Here is a 25,383-nt window from a genome sequence, read left to right as displayed (position 1 = left end):
AAAGGAAAAATCGACTCGCAAACAAACAGAAAGCAATTTGCAAAATATAATGCAGGCCTGTTATTTTTACGCTCAGAATACTGAGTAGATCGAGTTTGTTTGCGAGTCGAGTTTTCCTTTGCAAAGCAGATCGAGTTTGTTTGCAAAATGCTGGATTTGTTTGTTTAATTATGGCACATAATTCGCTCCATAGGACATGGTGTTGGAAATAATTTGGGATAGGAGACAAAAAAATTCAAATCTTATGCATTCTCTCGCAAATCTTTTGAGTTCTCCAGCAAAGATATTTGCGTTCCCGCAAAACTTTGCCTTCCCTCAAAAAGGTTGCGTTCTCTCACAAAGATATTTAACGTTGTTAAAACAAATGACACGTAGGCCTATTTCCAATCATAGTAACGTAGACAACCGGATACAATCCAATTTTCCTCAAAACAAGCTTAATATAATATAAATTGATCTATATGCGCAAGGCGGCAGAGACACAAGTCCGAAGGGTTTGCAAGAGGTTCAGAGCACTCGGTATTCTGAGCATAAAAATAACAGGCCTGCATTATATTTTTATATAAATCCTTATGCAGGGCTGCCAACTTGACACTGTTCTCACGCTCATGCCACACATCCATTTTCTCACAGAAAAATCGAGCATTAGTATGTAACATACAGTACAACTTACCGAAACAAATGTATTATGTCTTATGTAATCGATCAATCTGTGTTTCAACCGCAGAAAGAGATCAATAAAACAGCTGGAGAACAAAATGTCACGCAACGTTACATATACCTCAGGAAAGCCGTTTAATGACCATAGAATGTTAGCAAGAAAAATGACCTGCAGACGAGTATTTTGCTAAATATATGCACTATATTACATATTTATTATATTTTTTACTCATATCATTAACAATATTATAACGTTATTATTATAAATACTGCATTATATTAATTTGAGTAGTTAATTTTAACCTTTAAAAAATAATACCAGCTGACAGGTCTCCCTATGTTAACAGCATTAGTTGAGAGACTTTTTCCTTGAGAAAAATGAACATGTAGATACTTTACCTGATATTTATTCAAATTAATCAGTTTTAAATTGAATATCGGAATCAAATCGCAATCTTATGAATCGTGAAATTTGTGTCAAGGACTAATAAAAACTGTAGCCAACCAGTCATGTAAACATTGTAACATGTCATGAAATTCTGTTTAGTTACCAAATGTTTTCACCCCCCACCCCCCCTTTTTATGCTTTTGAGATGCACATTGCAGCCCTTCTGATTGTTCCCTGTGACATTTAACGTGCTTGGCCCCAAATTGCTGTTTTGCATCTATATCTATATTTACTATTGTTGTTGTTGTTGGTTATTATTAATAATAACATGCATATATCGAAGAGCGGACAGTTGCAAAAAACATCTGACAGACTGCTGAAATTACAGTGGGAAAAGATTCATCAGTCATACAAGATTTACTTTCAATTCCACTCTGTAATAGCACAACATTAAATATCAGTTCCAGGTGTAGAAAATAACAGAAATTATTATTATTACGGACATCTTAATCTTGATTTTTATGGCAATTTATATTGAAACATCTAAATACTTAAACTGAAAACTCACTAACAATATTCCACACAAAGTTCAAACAACTCTTCATTTATTTCAGCTGCTTTTCATTCCAACTGCATTGAAATAAAAATGTCATACTGTATTTTGCCATTTGCTCATGACTGTGATAAGTAAATGCCTTTTTAAAGATAACTCACACTGCAGACAGACACTAACCAATGCAGACAATCAACAGATTACAGAACATCACTTCTCAAACATTCCACGACCCGACAAATGCAGATTGAACATGTTCAGTTGGCAAAAACAAACACCATTGGTAGGCAATAGGCTTCTGCCTGTGCAGTGGAAATTAGCCTTTAAAGATGTATTTAATGAGTAAACACCTGTCTGTACTTTTCTGTGAACTAGACACACATGGGAACACCACCAGACACTAATGTTTTGATCTTTTGACTTTAAGCAGTTCATTACATAATGCTCAGAGTCCGTCTAAAACAGTAAGTTAAGCATAATCATAACAGAATGTAAGGTCATCTAAATACAGTAAGAAGATTACACACAATGTTGTTGTGACTATGAACTCAACTTTACTTACATATGTTGCAGTCGCAAATATACTTCAGTTTTGTCTCAAAACAAGTTCAATAGAGTAGAGAAAGAGCTGACAGGGAAGAAACTGTACCTGTAGTGAGTTCCACAAAAATGAAGAGTAAAAGCGCCACTTCTGAGCACCTGAGATAAGACATGACATCTGTCACTCTCCGCACATTACATCCACCTTTACGGACAAAATGACCATGACTCTAATCTGCTGCATTTCCACAGTGACTGCTAGCATTTCTCCACTCTGAATAAATCCCAGAGCGACTGAACACGTAGAGAGAGACTTAATTGCTCCTCCTCCTGTGGCTCAATGTAAGAGGATTACAGAGAGAGAAAGACAGAGATGGAAGGGTGGTGGGTGCACCAGCAAACCTAAACCGCATGATTGGGAAACTCCAATAACCTCAGTAAAGGAAGTACAGAATGTTTACTTATTTATTTGTTTGTTTATTTTGAATGAATAATTACTAGAATGAGTTTATGGCTTTTAAGCAATAAAAGACCATTATGTGATGTTCATTATTTCAACAAATACTCAATTGTGGATCATATGGATGAATCGAACAGGTCATTTTTTCCCCCAGTTTTTTTAAATAAAAAGTAATCAACTTTTTTTGAGGAAAAACATGTTTAATTGTTATGAAAATAATAAGAAAACCTAAGGAGTATGGATATACATTATCTACATGGGATTGCAGAGAGTTCCTCAGGGGCTCAAATGTAAAAATTACTAAGTAATTTAAATATAACAAACTCAAACGCAAAAAAAGAACCATCCTCTCACTTCAACTGCTTTATTTCCAGCAACTGTCTCTCTATAAATAAAGATTTTATGGTAGTTTAAGTTTGCATTTGAGGCCACATTCTCATCTGTTTAATAATTGTAATGAATTCTGCCCCGCTGTAAACTCAAAATAAATATGATGTGCCTCTATAAGAGCACTAAGTCAGGATAATCTCTTTTTCCGGTTTGTTCTCCAGATGAGACATCTGCTGGCCATGGTTAAAGGCCTTTAGGGTCTTCCATAAGGAAGCAGTTCATATGTCCATTTTTACTTTGTCCAGAGAATTACCAATTTTTGTCAGAGTCTTTTTGATGCGTAATGCTGTAAGTCTGGCTGATGGATTCTGGTACCAACATTCCTTCATGAGTTTAACGATTGATGTTAAAGTCTGAAAAATAAAAACAAAAAAGGAGACTGAATCAAGCAATGTGAGGGTGAAAAACACAAAGCAACAGAGGTAGGAATCGTCAATAGAAAGAAATAAGAGTGTCACGTGACGTCACGCCCTCATAGGAACGTCCAACTGTAGGGCAAACCAGGGCTATCCTCTGTTGCACGCCAGTCATTTCTACCAGGTTTGTACTTATGTAGTAACACAATGATATTAAAAAAAACAAAATCAATATTCACCTTATTAATTAATGTTTTAGAATGTCCCGATGTTTTCATTGATTGAAATTTTGAATCATGATACATTTGTTATTGTTACAATGAAATATCTTCTCTTTTGGTTTGTCCATCGGGCCATTATATTTCAAACATTAAATTAAATTTAATACCTTTCATGTGGAAAGTATTTCATTCAATGAATTATCCAATAAAAACCATTAATGCATGGTAGTTAAATATAAAACCATGTTTACATTGTATTTCCAGCAACAACAAAAAAAACTATTTTGTAATGTATACACTTACATATCACTCATAAATTACTGTGATTGAAATGTCATACTGCCTTATGGTGGGAGAAAAAAAAATCAGATGCACATTATTCTTTCTTCAGTAATTCTGAATCGAAGCTTAAGAACTGCCGTATCGATCCTGAAATCATTTTGGAACAGCACTTTTTGCTTTTAATTTTGACAACCATGTTCTGCTTATTGTGAATTCCACACACACAAAAACTCAAGTATCTAAACTTCCATAAAACCGTGTTTTGGTCAAGTGCACTGTGTGTCGGGGCTGTGTGGGACTGTGTGAGCAATTAAATGCACTTGCATCACTCATTGCTCTTGTCTGGAAACTTTTAGATATTTAAAGCACTCATACTGAACAAACTCTTTGCTTATTGCTTTTAATTAGTTTCTTTGTTCTTTATTTATGAATCTTTACTTTTGTATATTTTGAAGCTATATTTAGTTTGTAGACAAATTACTTGACTACACACAATTGTTTTAATTATTCATTTGTAATTAGTAATAAGTAATTTTATAATTTAATAGTATAAATAAATTAAATATTCAATGTAGTTAAACGGGGAAAAGGAAGAGTTATAGCACTGTAATAGAAATTTTTATCTTTAGTTAGTTATCTTTGGCAACAACAATCATTGCATTTCATTGGTATTGGTATTTGTAATGGCTACTGAAATTTTGATGTGACAATGCTAACCCCTAGTGTGTATTAATAAAAACAGTTGGGAGGACAAGATGCAATGAGAATCGTTTTGTAATCAAATTGTTAGCTTTGTGATCATAATAGAATCACAAGGTCAATGAAGATTTATAGAGCTAATACAGCCGTTTTCCTAACCAGCTATAACCATGTAATTTCTATTCAAATGTTCTGATTGGCAGCATTGTAGCATTCAATGTGAAAAGACAAATTGCTTGCCACTGGATCTTGTTAAGACAGTGTAATTTTCATCAAAGATTTTAAATTTAGTGTTTACAAACAGCATGACTGATTGACTTGATTTATAAAGGTATATGCACAGGAATCTGAGCAGGTACAGTACTTACTAGATCTGAAAACCATCTGTTTGGGATGTTTGGTCTCTGTTGGTCTGTGCATATCACCTTCTTCATGTCCTCAAAGCTTGGGTCGCTCGGCACTACGTCATGGAATGGGGGCTTGTAATCTTCAACAATACCTGCACAATCAGTGAAGACAAACGCACATTTGGGATTTAACACAGAAATAATGATCAGCCAGTATCATCCGATCTTATTATCACAACAGCAGGGGCATAGAATTTACACAGTAACTTATGGTTTTTATGTATTCATTATTTTACTTCACATATTTAACCAGGAAGCATCTCATTGAGATTAAAAATCTCTTACAAGAGCGTTCTGTGAAAAATGTGCAATTCCTGGTACACAAACGGTTAATAGATCTGAGTCCCGCCTCCCAGATCCACATTGCTAGTCCGATTGGCTTTTTTTTTTTTACTTGGTCATTTTTGTTTGTGAGAAGTGGCAAATCTCCTCCGAAACCGGAAAAATCAACAGTTCCGAGCAAGAAAATACGGGGCAAATCGCATCACATATTGATTCAGGGACAGTGCAGTTTTTTCAATAACGTTATTAGACAAACGTGTGATATGTGGCAAACCTAAACGTTTGTGTGTGTAACCCTACATTATGGGGACCCTATAAGGATAGCAATATCCGAAATCCTTGTCCTTTCTGTGATGGGTAGGTTTAGGGTTAAGGTAAGGGTTTGTACAGCATAAAAATCATTATGTCTATAAAGTCCCCATAAAACATAAAAAACACAACATGTCACTTTTAGTCATCCTAGTCTCATCAGCTGGGGCTGAAATAAGTTTCAGTGCTCTTAGGAGACAATTGCACAAGTGAGACTTAACAGTATTGCTGTGTGCCATGTCCACCAGGACAAACTGGACTATATTATTGTGAAACAAATAAGCCAACAGTTCATTTTTGTTAATGACATGTATAGACGACGTATTTGGATTATTCAAATAGCAAGGAACAAGACAGTATAGACATTGACTATTGCATGTAACATTCCATAATTTATTGTTTAACATATCGTTAAGGTCAATATAGACTAAAAACCTTAATACATTATCCTATTCGTTCCTTGGATCCTCAGCTTCTGGGTAAGTCCCCACCAATTTCAAAATCAAACCTACGCCCATGCACAACAGTATTTTCACTGGTTTAAATTACACAGATAATCACTGAGCATTGATTGTGCCAACCGTAAGGTGAAAAATTCAGCTTCATCAGGAACGCCAACAGTGCTGACTATATATAGAGTACTGAAGCCATTAGACAAAAGGGAGCAATAGGGATCCATTTTAGATGAGACATGCTGAGGGCATCAGACAGGCCTCTGAAGACAGTACTGTAATGACCCTTTCAATGTGAAGGGGGTAGAAGCCAAATAACACATGCACTCACAAGCAAACGCAGAGCCTCTTTTGGACAATGTTTATTTATTATTATTCATTATTTAGTCAAATTTCTTGCAATAAATGGAGTGATGTGCAATGCAAAGACCAGGAGAACCAGAAGAGTCCTCTGCACAGACCGCGATGGCCAGCTTTGTCTCCATACCAGTGTGATGAAACTGATCTTCAAGCAGAAGGAACTGGATAAAATATTTTGATTGATACCAATCCACAATCTAACATCTGACTTGTGATTCAGCCTGAAATCATAATCACACCCTGCTCGTTCTTTGGCCAGCGGAGAACTGGCCCCCCGACTGAGCCAAGGTTTTTTTCTCCATTCTGTCACCTGAGAATCATCACTTGGGATCGTTGCCACTGTCGCCTCTGGCTTACTTAGTTGGGGAGACTTAATATTCAACAACATTTTTGATCTGAATGTACTGACACTATCGGACGAGCACTGAACTGAGCTGGACGATGACATCACTATTTTGCACAGCCTGCGATCCAGCGGTTCACCCACGGTTTCCCATCGCAACGAAGCTGAACAAGGAATGCGGTGAAGTACTAGTCAATTCCCTGCTTTATGCAATGGGTAAAGATGCCGAAGTGATATTCAGATCGTTCACACTTGCTGAAGCTTTGCATGCAAATAATTACTAGACTGTTGTTGGCAAATTTAATAAATATTTTGTTCTCCGGAGGAACGTTATACATGAGAGGGCCTGTTTTCACCAGTGCACACAAAGATCAGGCGAGACTGTTGATGCTTTTGTGAGATGCTTCTATGATTTGGCTGAATACTGAGAGTTCAATGCAAGCTAAGAGGAACAAATATGGTACAGAGTCATCATAGGGATTGCAGATCATGAGATTTGCCAAGAGTTACAAATGGACCCTGAACTGACATTAGACAAAGTGGTGGTCCCTCCAGATCAAGCACCAGTTTGAGCTTATTAAGACCGTGGTTATTGCAGATTGCGAGGTTATTGCAGATTGCAGATTACAGCACGGAAAGGCACAAAGCACTTTATGGGACCATATCAAAAATGTCAAAGAGCTAGTAGTGTGTGATACTGAGACTAGTAGTGCATTTTTCCTCAAGTCTGTAATGAATGAGTTTGTGAGGTGGTGCATTACTCTGCCTATACAGGGCAGGTCGGGCAAGTTCAAAATTTATACTGGGGCTGACATCACCATCATGTCACGCTCTACATAGGAGAGCTTACAAGGGCACACTCCACTGGTCAAAACCAGTATAAATGTGAGAAGTACTGGGGGGAAAGTGAGCTTTATGAGAAAATTCCTAGCAAATACTGAAAGAAAAGGGGAACAATTTGGGGTTTTGTTGTAGATGGGCCAGTTTACTGCTTGTAGCACTGCTTGTAAGATGGGTCTAGTACAGAGTGGATGTAATCTCAGTCCACGATGATGTCTATGGAGATATTGGCTTGCTCAAATGTGAACCAGTGAAAATTGAGCTTAAAGGGATAGTTCACCCAAAAATGGTTTACTCACCCTGAAGCCATCCTAGGTGTATATGAAATTCTTCTTTCACGAATACAATTGGAGTTATTATAAAAAATGTCCTGGCTCTTCCAAGCTTTATATGGGAGGGAATGGATTTTTGGTTTTGGAAGTCCTTCAAAGCGCATCCATTCCTAATTAAAGTGCTCCACATGGCTCTGGGGGGGGGGGGGGGGGGGGGGTAATAAAGGCCTTCTGAAGTGAAGCGATGCATTCGTGTAAGAAAAATATTTATATTTAAAAATGTATCGACTAAAATAACTAGCTTCCGGCAGACAGCCGGAATTCTTCACAGCCTCATCCTTTGGAAGTGAAAATAAACCGAATTTACTCTCAAAGCGGAGAGCACAGCGTTTTGACGACATGATATCCTCACAAACGAGCTACAGGACTACACTACAGCAAGATGTCTTGTCCACACAGAACGTAGGTAGGCATTATGCAAATGTAGTAAGTCGTAACGTGTGAACTTCGCGAAAATAGATTCGAACTCCAAACGACTCGTTTGAGCGTTTCAGATTCAACTCTTTTGAGATAAACTAACTTTAGAGATACAGATACTCCCAAATCAAAAAGGAGAGCCTGGCACGTGTGTGGGCATGGGAGTGGTTCGCCAGCTACCTGAAAGGCTTAGATTCTTTTTATTTTATTTTATTCTTTTTAAAGGCTTAGAATTTTGCCTGCAAACAAACCATGAACCATTAGCTTTCATGATATTGATCATGCACCATTACGGTGTCAGCATTTACTAATGCACCGTATGTGCTTCAAAGTGAAAGCAGTGCATGTCTCCGGTAAATGTTTGGTGGTGGCAGAAACACTTTCTCGGAATCCTCTGAGAGGGCACTGCCAATCAGAGATGGAGGACGAGGTGAAGGGATATGTTGAAGCAGTTGTCACATCTAAAGAAGCGTCACAATCAAAGCTAGATGCCATAAAAGAGGCCACAGAGGGAGATGCAGATCTCCAGGCAGTGATAAGCTTTTTTCAGCAAGGGTTGGCCAAAACATATTTCCCTCCAGCTGCGGCAATCATACTGCTAGGGCTTCCTTGTCTGTTGTCAATGGGCTGCTCCTCTATGAGGACTGGATTGTCATTCCTGAGTCGATGAGTGAGATGGTGTTAAGATGAATTCATAAAGGTCATCAATGTCTCGCCAAGTGCCGTCAGAGGGCAAAGATGTTAGTTTGGTAGACTGAAATAGGTCATTACATTAACAGGAGGGTTTCAGTGTGCACCTTTGGTAGGGCTCACAAACCCATTAAAAGGAAACCTTTATTCACTTCCCCTTTTCCTGCTGGCCCCTGGTGAAAAATTGCAGCAGATTTATGTGAGTTGAATGGTAGAACTACTACTCCTGTGACATCGAAATAGTTCACCTTCAGACACCATCCAGTTTCCATGTTATCAGAAGACTGAAGTGCATGCTTGTAAGATTGGGAATTCTCAGGGAGCTTGTATCTGACAATGGCCCACAGTTCACCTTGGCTGAATTTCAGAAGTTCAGTATAGATTATGAGTTTCACCACACAACCTCAAGTCCTTAATTCCCCCAAGCCGATGGAGCTGCAGAGAGAGCAGTTCAAGGATTCTCCTCCAACCTGATCCTTAATGGCACTGATGTGCTACTGGGCTTCACCCATTGCTGCAACTGGACTAAGCCCTGCCAAGATAATGACAGGACAAAAGATCAGAACCAACCTGCCAATGCTTGAGGAAAAACACCAGCCTCAACCAATTGATTACAAAACTGTGGAGAGGAAGAATAAAGCTGCAAATGCATCCTACAAGTTCTTCTATGATCTGAGACCGCTTTTCCCAGGCGCAGCGAGATGAAAAAAATCGAAATTTTTCAGAATGCTGCAAGCACACCGCAGGTCATGTGACAAGAATCAACCAATCAGCTTCATCCTTTCCGTAACAACATTGAAAACTCAGTCAACATGATGTGGAGTGCGCGGTTCATGGTTGCATAGCAACGACAGATGTCACGGGTAGCGCAATCGCTTTGACCTTTCACGCGTTTTTAGGCGCGATATGTGAATGGCCCCATAGAGTTGTTTATGCATTCCTGTGATCACAAATAAATGAAGCAGGCATGACTGAATAAGCATGTGTCCTCTTTTAATGTGAAATAATGCTAAATATCATTTTGATTCACCATTATTTATGTGCACTCCTGGCAAAAATGTATATATTACTGTCACTGTTTTTGTAAATCATTGGTGAGATATTGATGCAGTCTTAAGTCTTTAAGTAAAGACCAGACTTCCTCTTCTGTTATGTTCATTTCGATCTAGCTAGTTTTCAGGCAGCTAGCCCCATGCTGGTGAAATGGTGGGCTTGTGTGACGTTCTATGGAGGCGTGGGTGGGCTTTAGGGTAGTGCTGCAGTGCTACTGGCCTAACAGCGGAAATGCAGCTGGATTTTTGTCTCGAAGGTCCGAAGCTGTTGGCCCTGCCTGGCATGTTGTTCGCCCTGGCTCGCACTGGCCTGAAATGAGGATGGCCTAACCCCTAGTTCCCTATCAGTCAGTCACGTTCAACATTAACGTCAGTGACTGACGAATTGGGATCTCGCCTGAGAGGTGGAGTCCCCTCTGCTATTCCCCGATCTGGCTTTGATGCTCACAGGGCCAATTTGGTTAATACACATGGTGAGCTGAGGGTTACAGTGGGTGATCTCTTGCCGGATGAATCCCCACGGCGCTCCCACTCCTCTCGTCCATCACAGTCTGTGGAGCTTCCGGCTGGGGTTGCTGGCCCTTCTCATGGAAGTCCGAATTCGGGAATTCAGGGCTTCCGTGGAGGACCGGATGCCGATCACTGCATCGGAGGACGGGCTAGAGTCCTTTGGGGATGAAGATTTGGCTGCGTTGCCTCCTTCGGGGAGAGTAGTGTTGTTCGAGTCCGACCTGGAGTTGACTGCCAGGCTTTCCCAGGCTGCCGCAAACATTGGGTTTGAGTGGAATCCTCCACCGTGTCCCAAAAGATCGCGGCACATACATTTTCTACCGCTGTAACTGTAAATGTTTTACTGGATTATCTTAAAATTTTCTTTCTAATTGTCTGTTTTGGACTATATCTGTATCCTTAATAATTACGTAATTCAACGTAAACAAGCTGTGTTGTGACCAGGAGACACGAGAGAAAAAGCTAAAATGATGGTGTTGAAACAGAAAAGACCATTTCCACAATGAAAAACGTAATGCACGTTTCATGAACATTAAAGGAGTAGTTCACTTTAAAATGAAAATTAGCCCATGATTCATGACTCTCAAGGCATCCTAGGTGTATATGACTTTCTTCTTTCTGACAAATACAATCGGAGTTATATTAATAAACACCCTGACGCTTCCGAGCTTTATAATGGCAGTGGATTGCAACCATCAGATTGAAGCTCAAAAAAGTGCTGCTCAAAAACATGGTCGTCACAGTCTGATTCTCCTATTCACGATGGGCCATTCATTTTCAGAAGACAGATCTGGAGTGCAGGCAGACCAGTCAAGGACATCCACTCTCTATGGTGTAGAGAGTCTACAAAACTACTCTGTTGTAGCACATGCCGAATGAGGCCTGGTATTGTCTTGCTTCCCAGGAAAGATGTCATCTTGATGCCATTAAATGTCTCTGTATAATCCCAATATATGCCTCCACATCAGTGGTACCTTCACACACATAAAAGTCATCCAAGCCGTTTGCACTGATGCATCCCCATACAATGACAGATGTTTGCTTTTAAACCTGTCACTGATGAAAGTCTGGATGGTCCCTTTCGTCTTTGGGACTGATAACTAATAAATAATATTCACTAATAATTGCCTACGCTATTCATATTTATACGCACATTTGAACTTTTCATGAAAACGTTCTGCCTAATTCACAACACGTGAGTACGTACTTGTTTGTTCTTGACCTCATTTTAATGTTGAATATTGTTCTTGACCTCATTTTAATGTTGAGTATTCTAAATGAGGGACCTCATGCCAGAGGTAAGTAATTTACATAAAACATGCCCAAACCATGTCCATATAAGGGCATTCCACACACCCTTTTCTTTCATCAATCTCTGTAAAAATGACACTCTCTAAGGGGCTGTTTACACCTGGCCACTTCATGCGTTTTCTCAGATCGGATAGCTATCTGATTTATCAAAACGATTCCATTTACACCTGGTCACATAAATGTGTTTTTGCAAAACGGATATAAATCCGATCTTCAATTCCCGCGCTATATGCAGATTTAATGGAGTGCACGTCACCGAAAGCAACAGATATGAGCTGCATTTTATTGATCATCAGCTAATTTCAAAATCAAAGACCGCAATAAGAGGGAGCGGCAACAGCCCTGGTAAGATCATTTCGTTTCTTTACTTTTAATGAAGATGATTAGTGTGTTAAGCGTCTGCGACTTACTTTCACTTTGATTTGCGATAGTTTGCACGTTGGCTTGATGAATAGATGCTCAGCTGCTCATCTGCGGTAATGCGTGTTGCAGTAGCGACGTCATATCTGACTATAACATGACATATAGCCTATATAACACGCTCTCACACGTTTATTTTTTAGCATTTTTGTGAGGAGTGAAATTTACATATGTGGTTTCAACAACCAGATGCATTTACACTTGTCCAGTTTCATCTGGAATGCGGCCCAGACCACCTCCTGAAGTGGTTTGAGTGATCGGATTTAAATCCGTCTCGAATGCGTTTCAGAGGGCATTTACACCTGGTCTTTTCACGATCGGATAGCTATCCGATCACGGAAAACGCATGAAGTGGCCAGGTGTAAACAGCCCCTAAAAGACACGTTCTCACCTGAGAGCATGTGCAGCTAGATACCAGAGCAATGTCAAGAGTGCCATCCTCAAAACAAGTTAAAAAGCAAAAAACACCTTTTATACAAACATTACAGACATCTGATTAACCAGCTGTACAATACGCGTATCTGCGTCTTTATGCAGAGCTACCTCGCAGCTTGAGATTTAACGCACCTTTACTTACTCTTTTACTAAAAGGCCTATGATTAAATGTAGCCTATTTAAGATTTATATCTATTAGGGCTGAACGATTTTGGAAAATCTAAGTGCGATTTTGTTTTTTACCAATATTGCAATTGCGATTAAATATGCGATTATTTTTTAAGCTCTTTATCTTTTGTATTATTCAACAAAGACAAGCAATAAATCATTGTATAGTAGGGGTGGGAATCTTTAGGCACCTCACGATCCGAATAGATTTAAATCTACTTTTTTTTTCTAATTAATTAATATTATTAATAAAACTTAAAATCTATTTTTTTTATTTAATTATGTTATTATAAGTACTTGTTAATTACACATTAAAAAAATTATTAAAACAATTGTATGTTAAGAATTTTAAATATATAAACTAATATAGCTTCAAAACATAAAGGCTTGTAAATAATACGAGTAAGCAATAAACAAAGAGTGCTTTCAGCATTTAAGAGTAGGCTATCTGAACGTTTTCTGTTCAAGAGCTGCGAGTGATTTTTCTCTTTCTCAGTTTTACTGTTGTTCGATTATTACTGATGACGTCATAGACACGTACTTGTTTGTTCTTGACCTCATTTTAATGTTGAGTATTCTAAATGAGGGACCTCATGCCAGAGGTAAGTAATTTACATAAAACATGCCCAAACCATGTCCATATAAGGTTATACTTGTTAATTACACATAAAAAAAATTCTGGCCAGTTGATAATACCTATAATATCAAAATCGACTGGTGGTGGTAGATACTTTTCCTATTTAGCACCAAAACTTTGGAACTAACATTGTCTGGGAAGCAGACACACTCTGTCTGTTCAAATCTGGACTAAAAACACATCTCTTTGACCTAGCATACACATAACACATTATAGACTTCTATAATTCAATGTTAGGCTGCATAGATTAGGTCAGCTGGAACCGGGAACACTTCCCATAAATCCTGATGTACTCGTTACATCATAAGAAGGATGGCGTCTACGCTAATATTAGTCTCTCTGTTTATCCTGAGGTTTACCGCAGTCCGCCGGATACAGGCCGTATCCAGATCTGATGAAGGACCTGCGCCTGGACACGACGACAATGCAGTCCTGAAGTGTCAACTCCCCTGTGAAGGCCTCCTTCCCTTTACCTCTGTACAGATAAAACATTGTCGGGATAATTCCGGTTCACGTGGCTATGCGGAAGCGATAAATAATTCTTTATTATACATTTTTAAGGCCACACAAGTAGTTTGTTGAGGGTTGATTTGTAAAGAAGGACTACACGCCAACGCGCATACCTATAGACTAAACACGTGATGCGCACATGCACGCCATCTGCGTTTTCGCGGGTTTGCGTTTTTGAGGTTTGCGCAGAGATAACCTTTTTTTTTTTTTTCAAGGCTTGCACCTTGGCATCTATTTCAGGGTTTGCGTTTTCGAGCCACCAGGCACTGTTTTGTACGGATGAGCGGGCCGGAGCTCGTTGACGTGTTGGCGGACCCTAAAAACGAATGATCTTTGCAACGGAAGTGAATCAATCAATCAAAACTGGACAAGAATTTATTTTTAGAGCTGCTGTAAAGCCAAAACAACCTCTGTTACTTTAATTTCCTATTATCACTGTAATTGAAACAATCTATATTGTTAAAAGCGCTATATAAATGAAGGTGACTTGATTAGAGCATTTGTAAGGAAAATACCATCGGGCGAGACCACACACTGCAAGCGTATCATCAAGCAATCCTGTGCAATGAAGCCCGCGAATGTCCTGTAATTCGCTTCAACCTTTCCGAACTTTATGAAAGATTAATTCACGAAGGTTCGAGTAGTGTGTGTGTGTGTGTGTGTGTGTGTGTGTGTGTGTGTGTGTGTGTGTGTGTGTGTCTGTGTGTCTGTCTGTGTGGAGAGAGTGAGAGACGAAGGATCAATACAATCACTGCTTCATCTCTGTAACATACTTTGGACAAACAGCGCATTTATATCCCTCTCTGGTCTCAAGGACTCTGTGGATGACTCTGATTCTCTATCTCTCTTAAAAGATCAAGCTAAAATTTATTTGAAGGCAGGTTCACTTGCCATTCTCTCTCGGTTTCCTCAAGGAACTTCACTCATTTTTGACATCAATTCACATGATCAGAGTAGATGGTTTGTTCTCCTCAAAAGTTGTATTTCAGTGAATGTCTTCAGTGCCCCTAACATAATCAGAGATTTTCCTGAGCATAGTCTAGATCTTTGCTATATCTTGCGACTGGCTGAGAAACACTCTCACCATCCTGTACCAACTCAGTGCCATGTGATCTCAAAATCTCTTAATATTTCGTTTTTCGGCTTTCGTTGACATGTTCCACATTAAGTGTAATTTATGATGCAAATAGCTATTAAAACTGACCATCTTATAATTGTTTAACAGGATCATTTCCCCACCTTGGCATGGAGCTCCATGTTAAGTAGATGTAAATATATACGTACCATGTTAAGTATGTTAAGCAGATGTAAAGATATACGTACCAATACTAACTGTTCTTCTAGTAATCTCCCACAGCACGAGTCCAAAGGCCCAGATATCAACTCGTTTGTAAGACTCAAAGCAATCTGTTTGAATGGAGTCATCCAGAACCTCAGGTGCCATGTAGCGTTTTGTCCCAACTTTAGGATTATTCCCAACATCCAGCTCATTTGTGTCCTGAAAATGCATCACGGCAAGACCTGAAGAACACAAATGTGTGACCAAATGTATCATTATCACATAGCACAATATCTATCAGTACTGTAGCTTTGCACAACTCACATTAATCACATGTCCCTGGATTAGACACCTGTGCATTTGCTTGAGTGCATTCTACATTTAAAAGATGCCATGAAATGGTTTGATGAGCCCACTCAGCCGTTTTCTTCCCTGTGTTGATGTCTTTATTATTAAAATTGAGGATGTACATATTGAAGGACAGCTCTTTTCCACAGCTCAGCAAAACAACATTTGACAGCTTTTACCCAGGGGCGAAAGCAATGATGACACTTTCAAATAGACTAATTTCCAGATAGTATTTATAATGTTAGTGGAAGGGGTAGCCTATTGTAATTTAGCATTTACTTGGACAAATATTTGCATACACCCCTAAAAGCATCATCTAAGATGCTGAGATGCATATTCTGAGATTTATATCAGCACAGCTTGATGGGAAAAGCTAATTGCCTTCTTAAATGTTGTATAGCACCCTCTTGTGGGGATATACAATAATTCAATTTCATGTGACATGAAGTAAACATGAACAACAAGTCTCCAAAGGTCTTGAAAAACAATTTGAGCATGCAGGGAAAAAATAGCGCTATTAAAGTGAAAACCTCTAGTCCCATATGGACAACATGTTTTCACATCCTGTAACTAAGAAGAACGTGTTCCTTTTCTTAATGTGCTGTATGTAATTTCAAGTGCTCTACAAAAACTAATCTTGTGTTCCACTTCCTGTGTATGGAAGAGTTCCCAGATATGTGTTAGCTAAAAGCTACCTAATGGGTTTTCGTTAGAGTTTTAGGAGGAAACAACTGATTTCTTCTATTAACAGCCTGAAGTTGCAGAAATGAACCCTGGAGCTCTAGGGTGAGTCAGAGTGAATTTAATAAAGACATAAATTAAAGTGTCCGTCCTATATGAGCAAATAGCTCGCTTCAGCTTTCTACTTATTGGCGTATAAAGAGCAACATGTTCAATAGATAAATACTGAGGGAACAAACAAGTGATTTTCACTAATAGAAACCGGACAACAAGTGATTGACGGACGGAAGTAGGCAACAAAATATTTACAGATTTAAAATCTGTAATCTGTCCTCTATTGCCATGATTATGGCCCTAACCTATTCAGCCTAACAAAAAATGTTGTATAAATATAAAAATGGCTAAGAAAAATAAATAAACCTTTTTGAAAGGTTGATACATTAGGAGGCTTCAAGGATAACTGCGTGTTTAGAAAGTAGTTTCCGATTTGCAGACCACTTTACAGTTGCATATCACTTATGCTTAAAATGATCTGAATTGGTGCTGTAAGAAAATAGTTCTAACACAAATTTAGTTTTGAGACGAAACACATGCAATAACTGCATAAGTAAAAAATGCAGTCCAGACCATAATTACTGTGATGATGTATTATTTTGATTATACCTAGACTGATAATTAACAATTTAATGCACAACTGAACTTAAATTCAATAATTCAGTGCCCTTTTGTCAGTTACTTCAAATCATAGATCACATGGGGTTTTTGAATGTTTGCTGGCACTGTCCAAAATACACTTCATGGTAATTTTTTTAATATTCTAATATAAAGCCATATGAAATCAACAGCATGCATAAAATAACTTTTGCTTCAGTCAGAAGCCATTCTTACCAAGGTCTGCGATGCAGCACTGTCCATTTTTGTTCACTAAAATATTTTTGCTTTTTAGGTCTCTGTGAGCGATGGCTGGTTTGCCCTGAGTGCCAAAGATCTCCACGTGCAGATGAGCCAGGCCGCTGGCGATGGACAGTGCCATTCGCAAACAGGTAGAAGCATCCAGCATGCTGAGTTGCAGGTAATCGTAGAGAGATCCCATTTCATGAAAATGTGTGATTAACCACAACTGAGTGCTGGAGTTACGTGATGTCATATCTGATGCAATGAAGCCTGAAAAATATTTTTATCCAAGGTAAACTTGTTATATAGCAAAGTTATAGTTAAGTGAAATCTTTTATCATTGTTCTTTATTACAAAACTAAGGTATCCTAATGAATGGAAATGTCATTTCTAGGGGTTTGATTTGTGCTTTCATTATGAAAGGTGTAAATGATTCACCCAGAATATTCTCGTGTCGCAGTAGGACAGTGTTGTAGATTTCTGTCTCTCTGAACCAGGATTTCTCATCTCGAGATGAGAATATTTTCACAGCCACACTTTCTCCCTGCCACTGACCTCTCCAGACCTCTCCATATCGACCTTTACCTGAATGAAAACACACATATATGCTTAATTAATTGTCTTAGTTGTTTAATAAGGCCACACCATAGACTTCTATTGTTTTATTTACAGCTAATGACTTTGCAGAAATATATAAGCTATGTAATGTAACAGTTTATGCTGGGTTTTTTTTTATTGAGGACATAACCCAGATAAATAAAAAATGAGGTTGTGTCAGATATAGCTTACTACTGGTAAAAATTGTCACATAACTATAGCTTAGTAACTGAAAGCCATTTGGTGTATAATTTAGTTTTAAAGGAGCTGCTAACCTGCAACATAAAATCTGAGAATCACTTTATGCACACAAACATAGTTCTAATAAAGAACTGAGATGGTGTGGGGCTGTGGGCACATACCGACACACTCGCTGAGAGTTATCTGTCGGGCTACTGTCCTCTGGACCAGGAAAGGCAGTCCAGAGCCACTACCAGATGTACAGGAATGATCCAACAAATCCTGAGAGAAAGACAAAGGATAAAGAAAAACAAAGTAGTACATTTACCGTAGTTCATCTACATTTGTTCATTTGGGCCCTGCAGTACACACACTTATACACTAGAGAGCACACATTGAACAGCCACATTCCAAATAATGGAACGAGGAAAAAAAAAATGCACCAAAGGCCAAAACCACTAGAGTCATGATAACCATATGTTTGCATCATGGAGAGAGACTTTTAGGGAGCAGGATTGCAAAACACAGAGAATAATTACTGCACAATCCAAAATAAATCATAGCCGTTTAGCTTCAGACACTTTTTAATCTGAACAAATTAATCTACACATTCAAAGTATCAAAGCAAAAACCAGTTACCTCCTAGGCCTCTGAGAGCAGATTTTACAGATTCAAGTAGTTTTAATAACATGTCACTCCCAGCACTGGAACAGACTTTTATGCTCTGGTAAACATTAGACTGCTGAATATTTGCTTTGGTTGCCAAGCACTCCAACAGAGACATTTGAAAATGGCTTGAAAAAAATCCAACAACAGCAAATGAAGAGCCAGCTCAGCAAACACACATCATAATACACACAAATTCATCAAAACTGCATCTTTTCTGCCAAAATGTGTTTAAACAGAGAGGAGTTCCTGGGGATTCTGACAGATTCTGAATTTTTTGTTAATTTCATAAAACTTTATCATGTCAACAAAAACAAAATCTTGGGGCACACTTAATATTAGCCATCTTTAACCATGTACATACATGGAAAAATTGTTAGGTACAATGTACTTATTGTGTACATGTTGTATTGCAAAACACTTGCTGCTACTGAGGTGGGATACAGTTAAGATTAGGGACAGGTTTCATGGTATGGTTAGGTATAAGGGTGGGTTAAAGGGTTAGTTCACCCAAAAATGAAAATTCTGTCAGTAATTACTCACCCTCATGTTGTTCCAACCCCGTAAGACTTTCGTTCATCTTCGACTTCGGAACACAAATTAAGATATTTTTGATTAAATCTGAGAGCTGGATCACTCCTCCATAGGCTTCTTAAGGGATCGAAACTGGCCGGCCCAAAAGTTATGAAAGACATCGTTAAAATAGTCCGAGTGACTACAGTGGCTCAATCTTAAGTTTATCAAGTGACGAGAATACTTTTTGTGCGCAAAAAACAAACAAAAATAACGACTTTATTCAACTACTCATTTCCTTCCCTGTGGGCCTTGAGATTTCACGTAGTGATATTGCGCAAAGCTTCTGTGTTGTACGTCACACGTAGGCTCACTATTGGCCGACGCTGGTCATGTGTGTGATGCATGTGACGTACAACCATAGAAGCTTTGCGCAGTTCCACTACGTGAAATCTCAAGGCCCACAGGGAAGGAAATGAGTAGTTGAATAAAGTCGTTATTTTTGTTTGTTTTTTGCGCACAAAAAGTATTCTCGTCGCTTGATAAACTTAAGATTGAGCCACTGTAGTCACTCGGACTGTTTTAACGATGTCTTTCATAACTTTTGGGCCGGCCAGTTTCGATCCCTTAAGAAGCCTATGGAGGAGTGATCCAGCTCTCAGATTTAATCAAAAATATCTTAATTTGTGTTCCGAAGATGAACGAAAGTCTTACGGGGTTGGAACAACATGAGGGTGAGTAATTACTGACAGAATTTTCATTTTGGGGTGAACTAACCCTTTAAGGTGTAGAGGAAGGCTAAACAATATAATTGTATACTGAGCCTTGCGAAAGAATTCATACCCCTTAATTTTTCACATTTTGTTATGTTGCTGCCTTATGTTAAACTACTTGAACTGATTTTTTTTTTCACATCAATCTACACTCTATACACCATAATGACAATGCAAAAAAAAAAAAATTACGTTTTCAAAAAGGCCATCTCTATATTTTGGTGCATTGAGCTTTTCTTCTACTCTGATGTTTCCCCCTACTCTGATGTTTCCCCCAGTCCCACCCCCACAGCATAATGCTGTACTGTTGGGATGGTATTGTGCAGATGATGAGCGGTGCCTGGTTTCCTCCATACATGATGCTTGGAACTGAGGTTCATCAGACCAGAAAATCTTGTTTCTCAGTCTGAGAGAGTCCTTTAGGTGCTTTTTTTCCAAGTGGCATACTATGCGTCTTCACTTGAGTCTGGCCACTCTGCCATAAAGCCCAGATCGGTGCTCTGATAAGCATTTTCAGCTCTTAGACCTTTTATCAGTGGTGGAATGTAACGAAGTACAAATACTTCGTTACTTTACTTAAAGTCCCCGTGAACCGGAAGTTGCAAACGACTTTTCTCCAGTGTTGTGACGTATTTCCGAGAGAAACGGAATACTAAATGAGGCAAAATAGTGGGCGTGGCTTTTCCCCCAACTAGCACCTGATTGGATCTAGAAAAGTAGGTGTTGTCATTCAGCCTGTCTACTGTCAGTTGGAGGGGCGTGATTACGGATGTTAAGAAGATGCCCAAACCGTGAAACCTACGTCATCAGGGAAGGTCCTCCAACACAGAGGGGAGGGGAAATTTCAGATTTTGATTAAAGATTACGAAGCCAAAAAAATTTTTTGTGTGGATTGACTTGCATGGATGAATTGTTCACCACAAAACGATCAATTTAGGCAAACAAAGTAAGTATGGTCAATTTTGAATTCATGGGGACTTTAAGTAAATTTTTCACGTATCTGTACTTTACTTAAGTAGAATCAATAGTGCATACTTTTTACTTCGTTACATTTTGCAGCAATTATTATACTTTCTACTCCACTACATTTCTACAACGTTCTGTTACATTTTCGTAAAATTTTCTGATCAGTTTTTCCCCTGCCAAAACGTCATCCTCCTGACCGTCCGTTCGTCGCACGTTTCTGTCTCACCAGTGAAGTTTGGTTGCCATAGATATATCAACCCGGTCACAGTAAATGCGTCTCTATAGCACGCAGTGTGTTTATCGTGCAATTTATATGCGAAAATGAGTTTTTACATGCATAGGAAACGCATTGGTAGGTTTAGTAGTGATGTGGGGTGCGTGTGTATTATACGTTTGGTTAGGATTAGTATGGCAAGCCAAGAGGTTCAAAATTACGCCATAAATGAATCACGTTTACAGCCAAACGCCGTCATATACGGTGTTTTAACATAATATGTGTGTTTATATATATATATATATATATATACCGTATATAGTAAGGGTATATAGTAAACTTGATGTGTATATTGCCTAATTGCAAGCTTGTTCAGAAATGGTGACAAAAACTTAAAATATAACTGCTTTTCCATCATATTGAACATCATTATATGAGTATTAGGTTGAATGAGTTAGAATTAACTGTTTTATTAATCATTAGAATATAGACATTAAGAGAATAAATTGTTATGCAAGTACTTTTACTTTTAATACTTAAAGTACATTTAAAATCAGGTACTTTTTACTTAAGTAGGGTTGTCATTGTGGTACTTCTACTTTTACTAAAGTAAATATGTCTCTGGTTATTTGTACTTTTACTTAAGTACTGAGATTCAGTACTTCCTCCACCACTGCCTTTTATTGAGAGGTGTCGGCCTTTTCAAATCATATCCATTCAATTGCATTTGCACAGGTTAACGCCACTCAAAGTAAAGTATCATCTACAAGCAAAATGGAAATGTTCCTGCGCTAAGTGTCCCAGAAAAGGGTACTAATACTTATGCAATGTAATAATTTCAGTTTTTTATTTGTAATAAATTTGCAAAGTTGTCACAAATCTGTTTTTTGCTTTGTCATTATCGTTTATGGAGTGTAGATTGATGTGGAAAAAATGAATACGATACGAATACTTTCGCAAGGCACTAAAATAACAGAAATTAAAGCTGTAATTACATGAAGGTATTTTTTTAAATATAGGTACTATGAAAAAACATGTATGTACAGAATAAGTGCATTGCATCAAATGATTAATTTAAATGTTTACATAGTACATAGTACTTAAAGACACTTAGTATAAAGTAGGACCAAATCTTGTTGGTATTAGAAAATTTTCAAAGAAAAGTAATTTGTGCATGGATTTATGTGATATGCCATTAATTAATAAGCTTAAAAGAAAATACAGATAAAAAACAAAACTGTGTGGTTACTGTAGCAGTGTGTCCTATAGGCATCCAGAACTTTTGTCTAAAAAACATGCAATCAAGGCCTTCATGCAATCAAAACATGCTATTCACAATAAAGTTCCATTTTCCAGCTGATGAACAATAAAAACATTGACAGCCAAACAGAATCAATCCTGCTTTATAGAGCTCAAGCATTTAAAGTGACAGAATAAACAGAACGATATTGTCTGCTGGTGTGGACGCTAACATAGTTATCATCATCTTTACAGTTATCGTTCTTGGTGTGAATGGGCATTTACCATGGTAAATTTACCATGGTAGATTTACCATGGTAAATATGAGCTATTTACTGTAGTTGTTTAAATGGCCGAATAATTATAAATAACTTTAAAAGTAATGTATTTATTTTTTACTTGAACTTTACTTTCTCTGTTGGTTGTGCTGTTTCAACAAATGGAACCACATTTCTCAGCAAGAGTTCAATGTGCTTCATTTCAAAATGATAACAGACTTTGTGATGTGTATGTTTGCCTCACCGCGAGGGTGCTCTCTCCCACATTAGACGCAATCAGACCATCAATGGTGCCATACTCGGCATCATGAGCAGTCAGATGCTCTATCTGGTGAAGGTGGATACAATGGAAGATCAGGATCGCCACAGCAGATAGGAATATCAGAACGATGACTGGAGCCACAATCACAATGGTCAGCGTTGTCACACTATAGTTGGGTCCCTCCACCACTGAGAGAGACATAGAGACTCAGTGTACAGAGTCATTTAAAAAGAAACTATTTTGACCTGCAAAGTAGTAAATCTCACAAAAGTTCATATTAGTTTTATGATATTAAGCTCATTTAAACCCTGTCACTGTAATGTGAAAAAAAACCCTCAAAAACAGTCATTATGTCCACTAAGTTATTGTGTATAGCCAATTTACTTTGGTCCAATTTCCACTGTCCTGTAGTTTTTTTTTTTTTAAGTAACTCCACCTCTAATCAAACACAACTGCCTAAATTATTAATGAGGTCATAAAAGCTGGAGGCTTAATAATAATTATTAATAAAAATGCATGTCACACTGCAGGTCACTGAAACTTTTAGAATCAGTATGTGTCTTTTGGGGTTAAAGCGTGCAAACAAATGGCTGAAAATATGTAAATAAGCCAAGCAATAAAGACAATTGCATGGCAACCAATCAATTTAAAACTACTCATTTAACCCTTTCATGCATGAATTATGATAACCTCAGTCAGGATTTTTTTCCTATGTGTTTTAATTGCTCTTGAGTCTTAGGGCATGAAAAACAAGATTTGATTTTAATTTATTTTTTTTTACAAATTTTCCAAAGAGATTTTCAGATGTCCACTTGAGTGGACAGCATGCATTTATGGTTTAAACTGAAGAGATACTATATTAAACATAATACAATAATCAAACAGATAAAGTATGTGTTTTTAACAAACTAATCAATACAATTATATCAAATCATGTGAAAACTATAAAATATATACAAAAAATATAAATCCGAAATATTGCAAAGGCAATTGAACTTCATACAAGTTGCACTTCGTGTATCTTTGATATCAGAACATGAAGACGTGATTCCATCAGAAATTTCTACTGCCTGTCAAGGTACAACTTTGGAAACCACTCAGATGCTCCCTCCAGTGTACCAGAGTATGTCAATTTACCCTTATTAGCTGATAATTCTGATTATGTTCAAGATAGACACATTTCTAGCATAGGCCTCTTCTGAGAAAACCTAGCGATACGTATTTTTCAATCTCATCTGAAATTAGCAGTGTTGGGGTAACGCATTATAAGTAACATGCATAACACATTCAGATTACTTTTTTGATGTTACAAGTAAAGTAATGTGTTACAAGTAACATGCATTAAACAATATTCACAGTATAAGTATGAATTGTAGCTGAAATATAGCCATTGATGCATGAGGTCCACTATAGTGGACAGGTGATTAATCAGATTTTTCTCCCAATCTAAAATCAAAACTTGGAAAATTTTACTGTCATATGACTCATTAGATATTGCTTGATTCTGATATATTATTTTTACCTACAAGAGTGTCCTAGGATAGAAGGAATGGGTGGATATTCCGGAGCAACTTGGCATGTCTGACTGACCATTGGCCATCTTGGTTTGGAGGGGGAAAAACTCGAAACACAACGGCTTGCGACTTGGTTGCAATGTATAGGATGATGCACCAGGGTCCACTGAAGAGATTGATGTGCAACTTTGCCATCAAAACCCTTGCAAATTCAAGAAAATGCTTTTTTAATAGCTGTCCACTGTAGTGACCACTATGCATGAAAGGGTTAAACCTGAGAAGAAGCAGTTTATTGGTTTGTGTATGTGTAAGCATTACCTCGTACAGGAAGTCTCACAGTGAGGTTCATGTTGCACAGATGAGCCTGACAGCACTCTACAATCTGGTCAGGTGATGGAGGAGTTTTGCAGGTCATCCTGCCCTGCTCATACACCTTAAAACAGCCCTTCTGAGACACTGGCGTTCCATCACTCAGAGTCAAAGAGGAGAAACACTGCTGACCCATACAGCGGTCCCCCGTTACACACGACCGGCCCTCACACACACACTCGTGCTCTGTAGGGGCTGCCATTAACTCCGCATCTGGAAAGAAGAAGATTAATATAAATATATATATATATTTTTTTTAATATAATGAATGACGATAATTTTTTTTAACGACAGTAATATATATATATATATATATATATATATATATATATATATATATATATATATATATATATATATATATATATATATATATTATATATATATTACTGTCGTTAAAAAAAATTATCGTAATTCATTGGTCTTTTTATTTTGAGTCTTAAGTCTTAAGTCATGCTCATTGCTCATATTGCAATTTAGCTAGTTTTAAGTCAGCTAAAGCTCCCCCATGCTGGTGAATTGGTGATGCTGCGTGAAGTCGTTCTATGGAGGCGTGTTAAGGGCGTTAAGTGCGTGTTTTAGGGTA

At 37.9% G+C, this 25,383-nt stretch overlaps 2 protein-coding genes across 3 annotated transcripts in view; both read right to left on the bottom strand.

Moving 5' to 3' along the window:
• Positions 1 to 2,755, bottom strand: part of LOC130086088 (activin receptor type-1C) — a 92,572-nt gene extending 89,817 nt beyond the window's left edge. The window contains exon 1 of the mRNA XM_056252232.1: positions 2,251 to 2,755. Within this exon, the coding sequence (XP_056108207.1) occupies positions 2,251 to 2,314 (64 nt within the window). The 5' untranslated portion in view covers positions 2,315 to 2,755. The remainder of the gene's footprint in view (positions 1 to 2,250) is intronic.
• A 196-nt stretch (positions 2,756 to 2,951) lies between these two features.
• The window catches only part of acvr1l (activin A receptor, type 1 like), a 66,653-nt gene continuing 44,221 nt past the window's right edge, over positions 2,952 to 25,383 (bottom strand). For both annotated transcript variants that reach the window (XM_056252230.1, XM_056252231.1), the window contains 8 exons: positions 24,747 to 25,010; positions 22,897 to 23,102; positions 18,186 to 18,285; positions 17,665 to 17,811; positions 17,221 to 17,496; positions 15,348 to 15,545; positions 4,918 to 5,048; positions 2,952 to 3,344 (listed from right to left, as the gene is read on the bottom strand). In XM_056252230.1, the coding sequence (XP_056108205.1) occupies positions 3,210 to 3,344; positions 4,918 to 5,048; positions 15,348 to 15,545; positions 17,221 to 17,496; positions 17,665 to 17,811; positions 18,186 to 18,285; positions 22,897 to 23,102; positions 24,747 to 25,010 (1,457 nt within the window). In that variant the 3' untranslated portion in view covers positions 2,952 to 3,209. The remainder of the gene's footprint in view (positions 3,345 to 4,917; positions 5,049 to 15,347; positions 15,546 to 17,220; positions 17,497 to 17,664; positions 17,812 to 18,185; positions 18,286 to 22,896; positions 23,103 to 24,746; positions 25,011 to 25,383) is intronic.

Source organism: Rhinichthys klamathensis, unplaced genomic scaffold, assembly GCF_029890125.1.
Source record: "Rhinichthys klamathensis goyatoka isolate OS25496 unplaced genomic scaffold, OSU_Roscu_1.1 h1tg000093l_1, whole genome shotgun sequence".
Taxonomy (NCBI): domain Eukaryota; kingdom Metazoa; phylum Chordata; class Actinopteri; order Cypriniformes; family Leuciscidae; genus Rhinichthys; species Rhinichthys klamathensis.
Note: the sequence above shows the minus strand (reverse complement) of the source record. Positions and strands in the feature narration are given on the sequence as shown.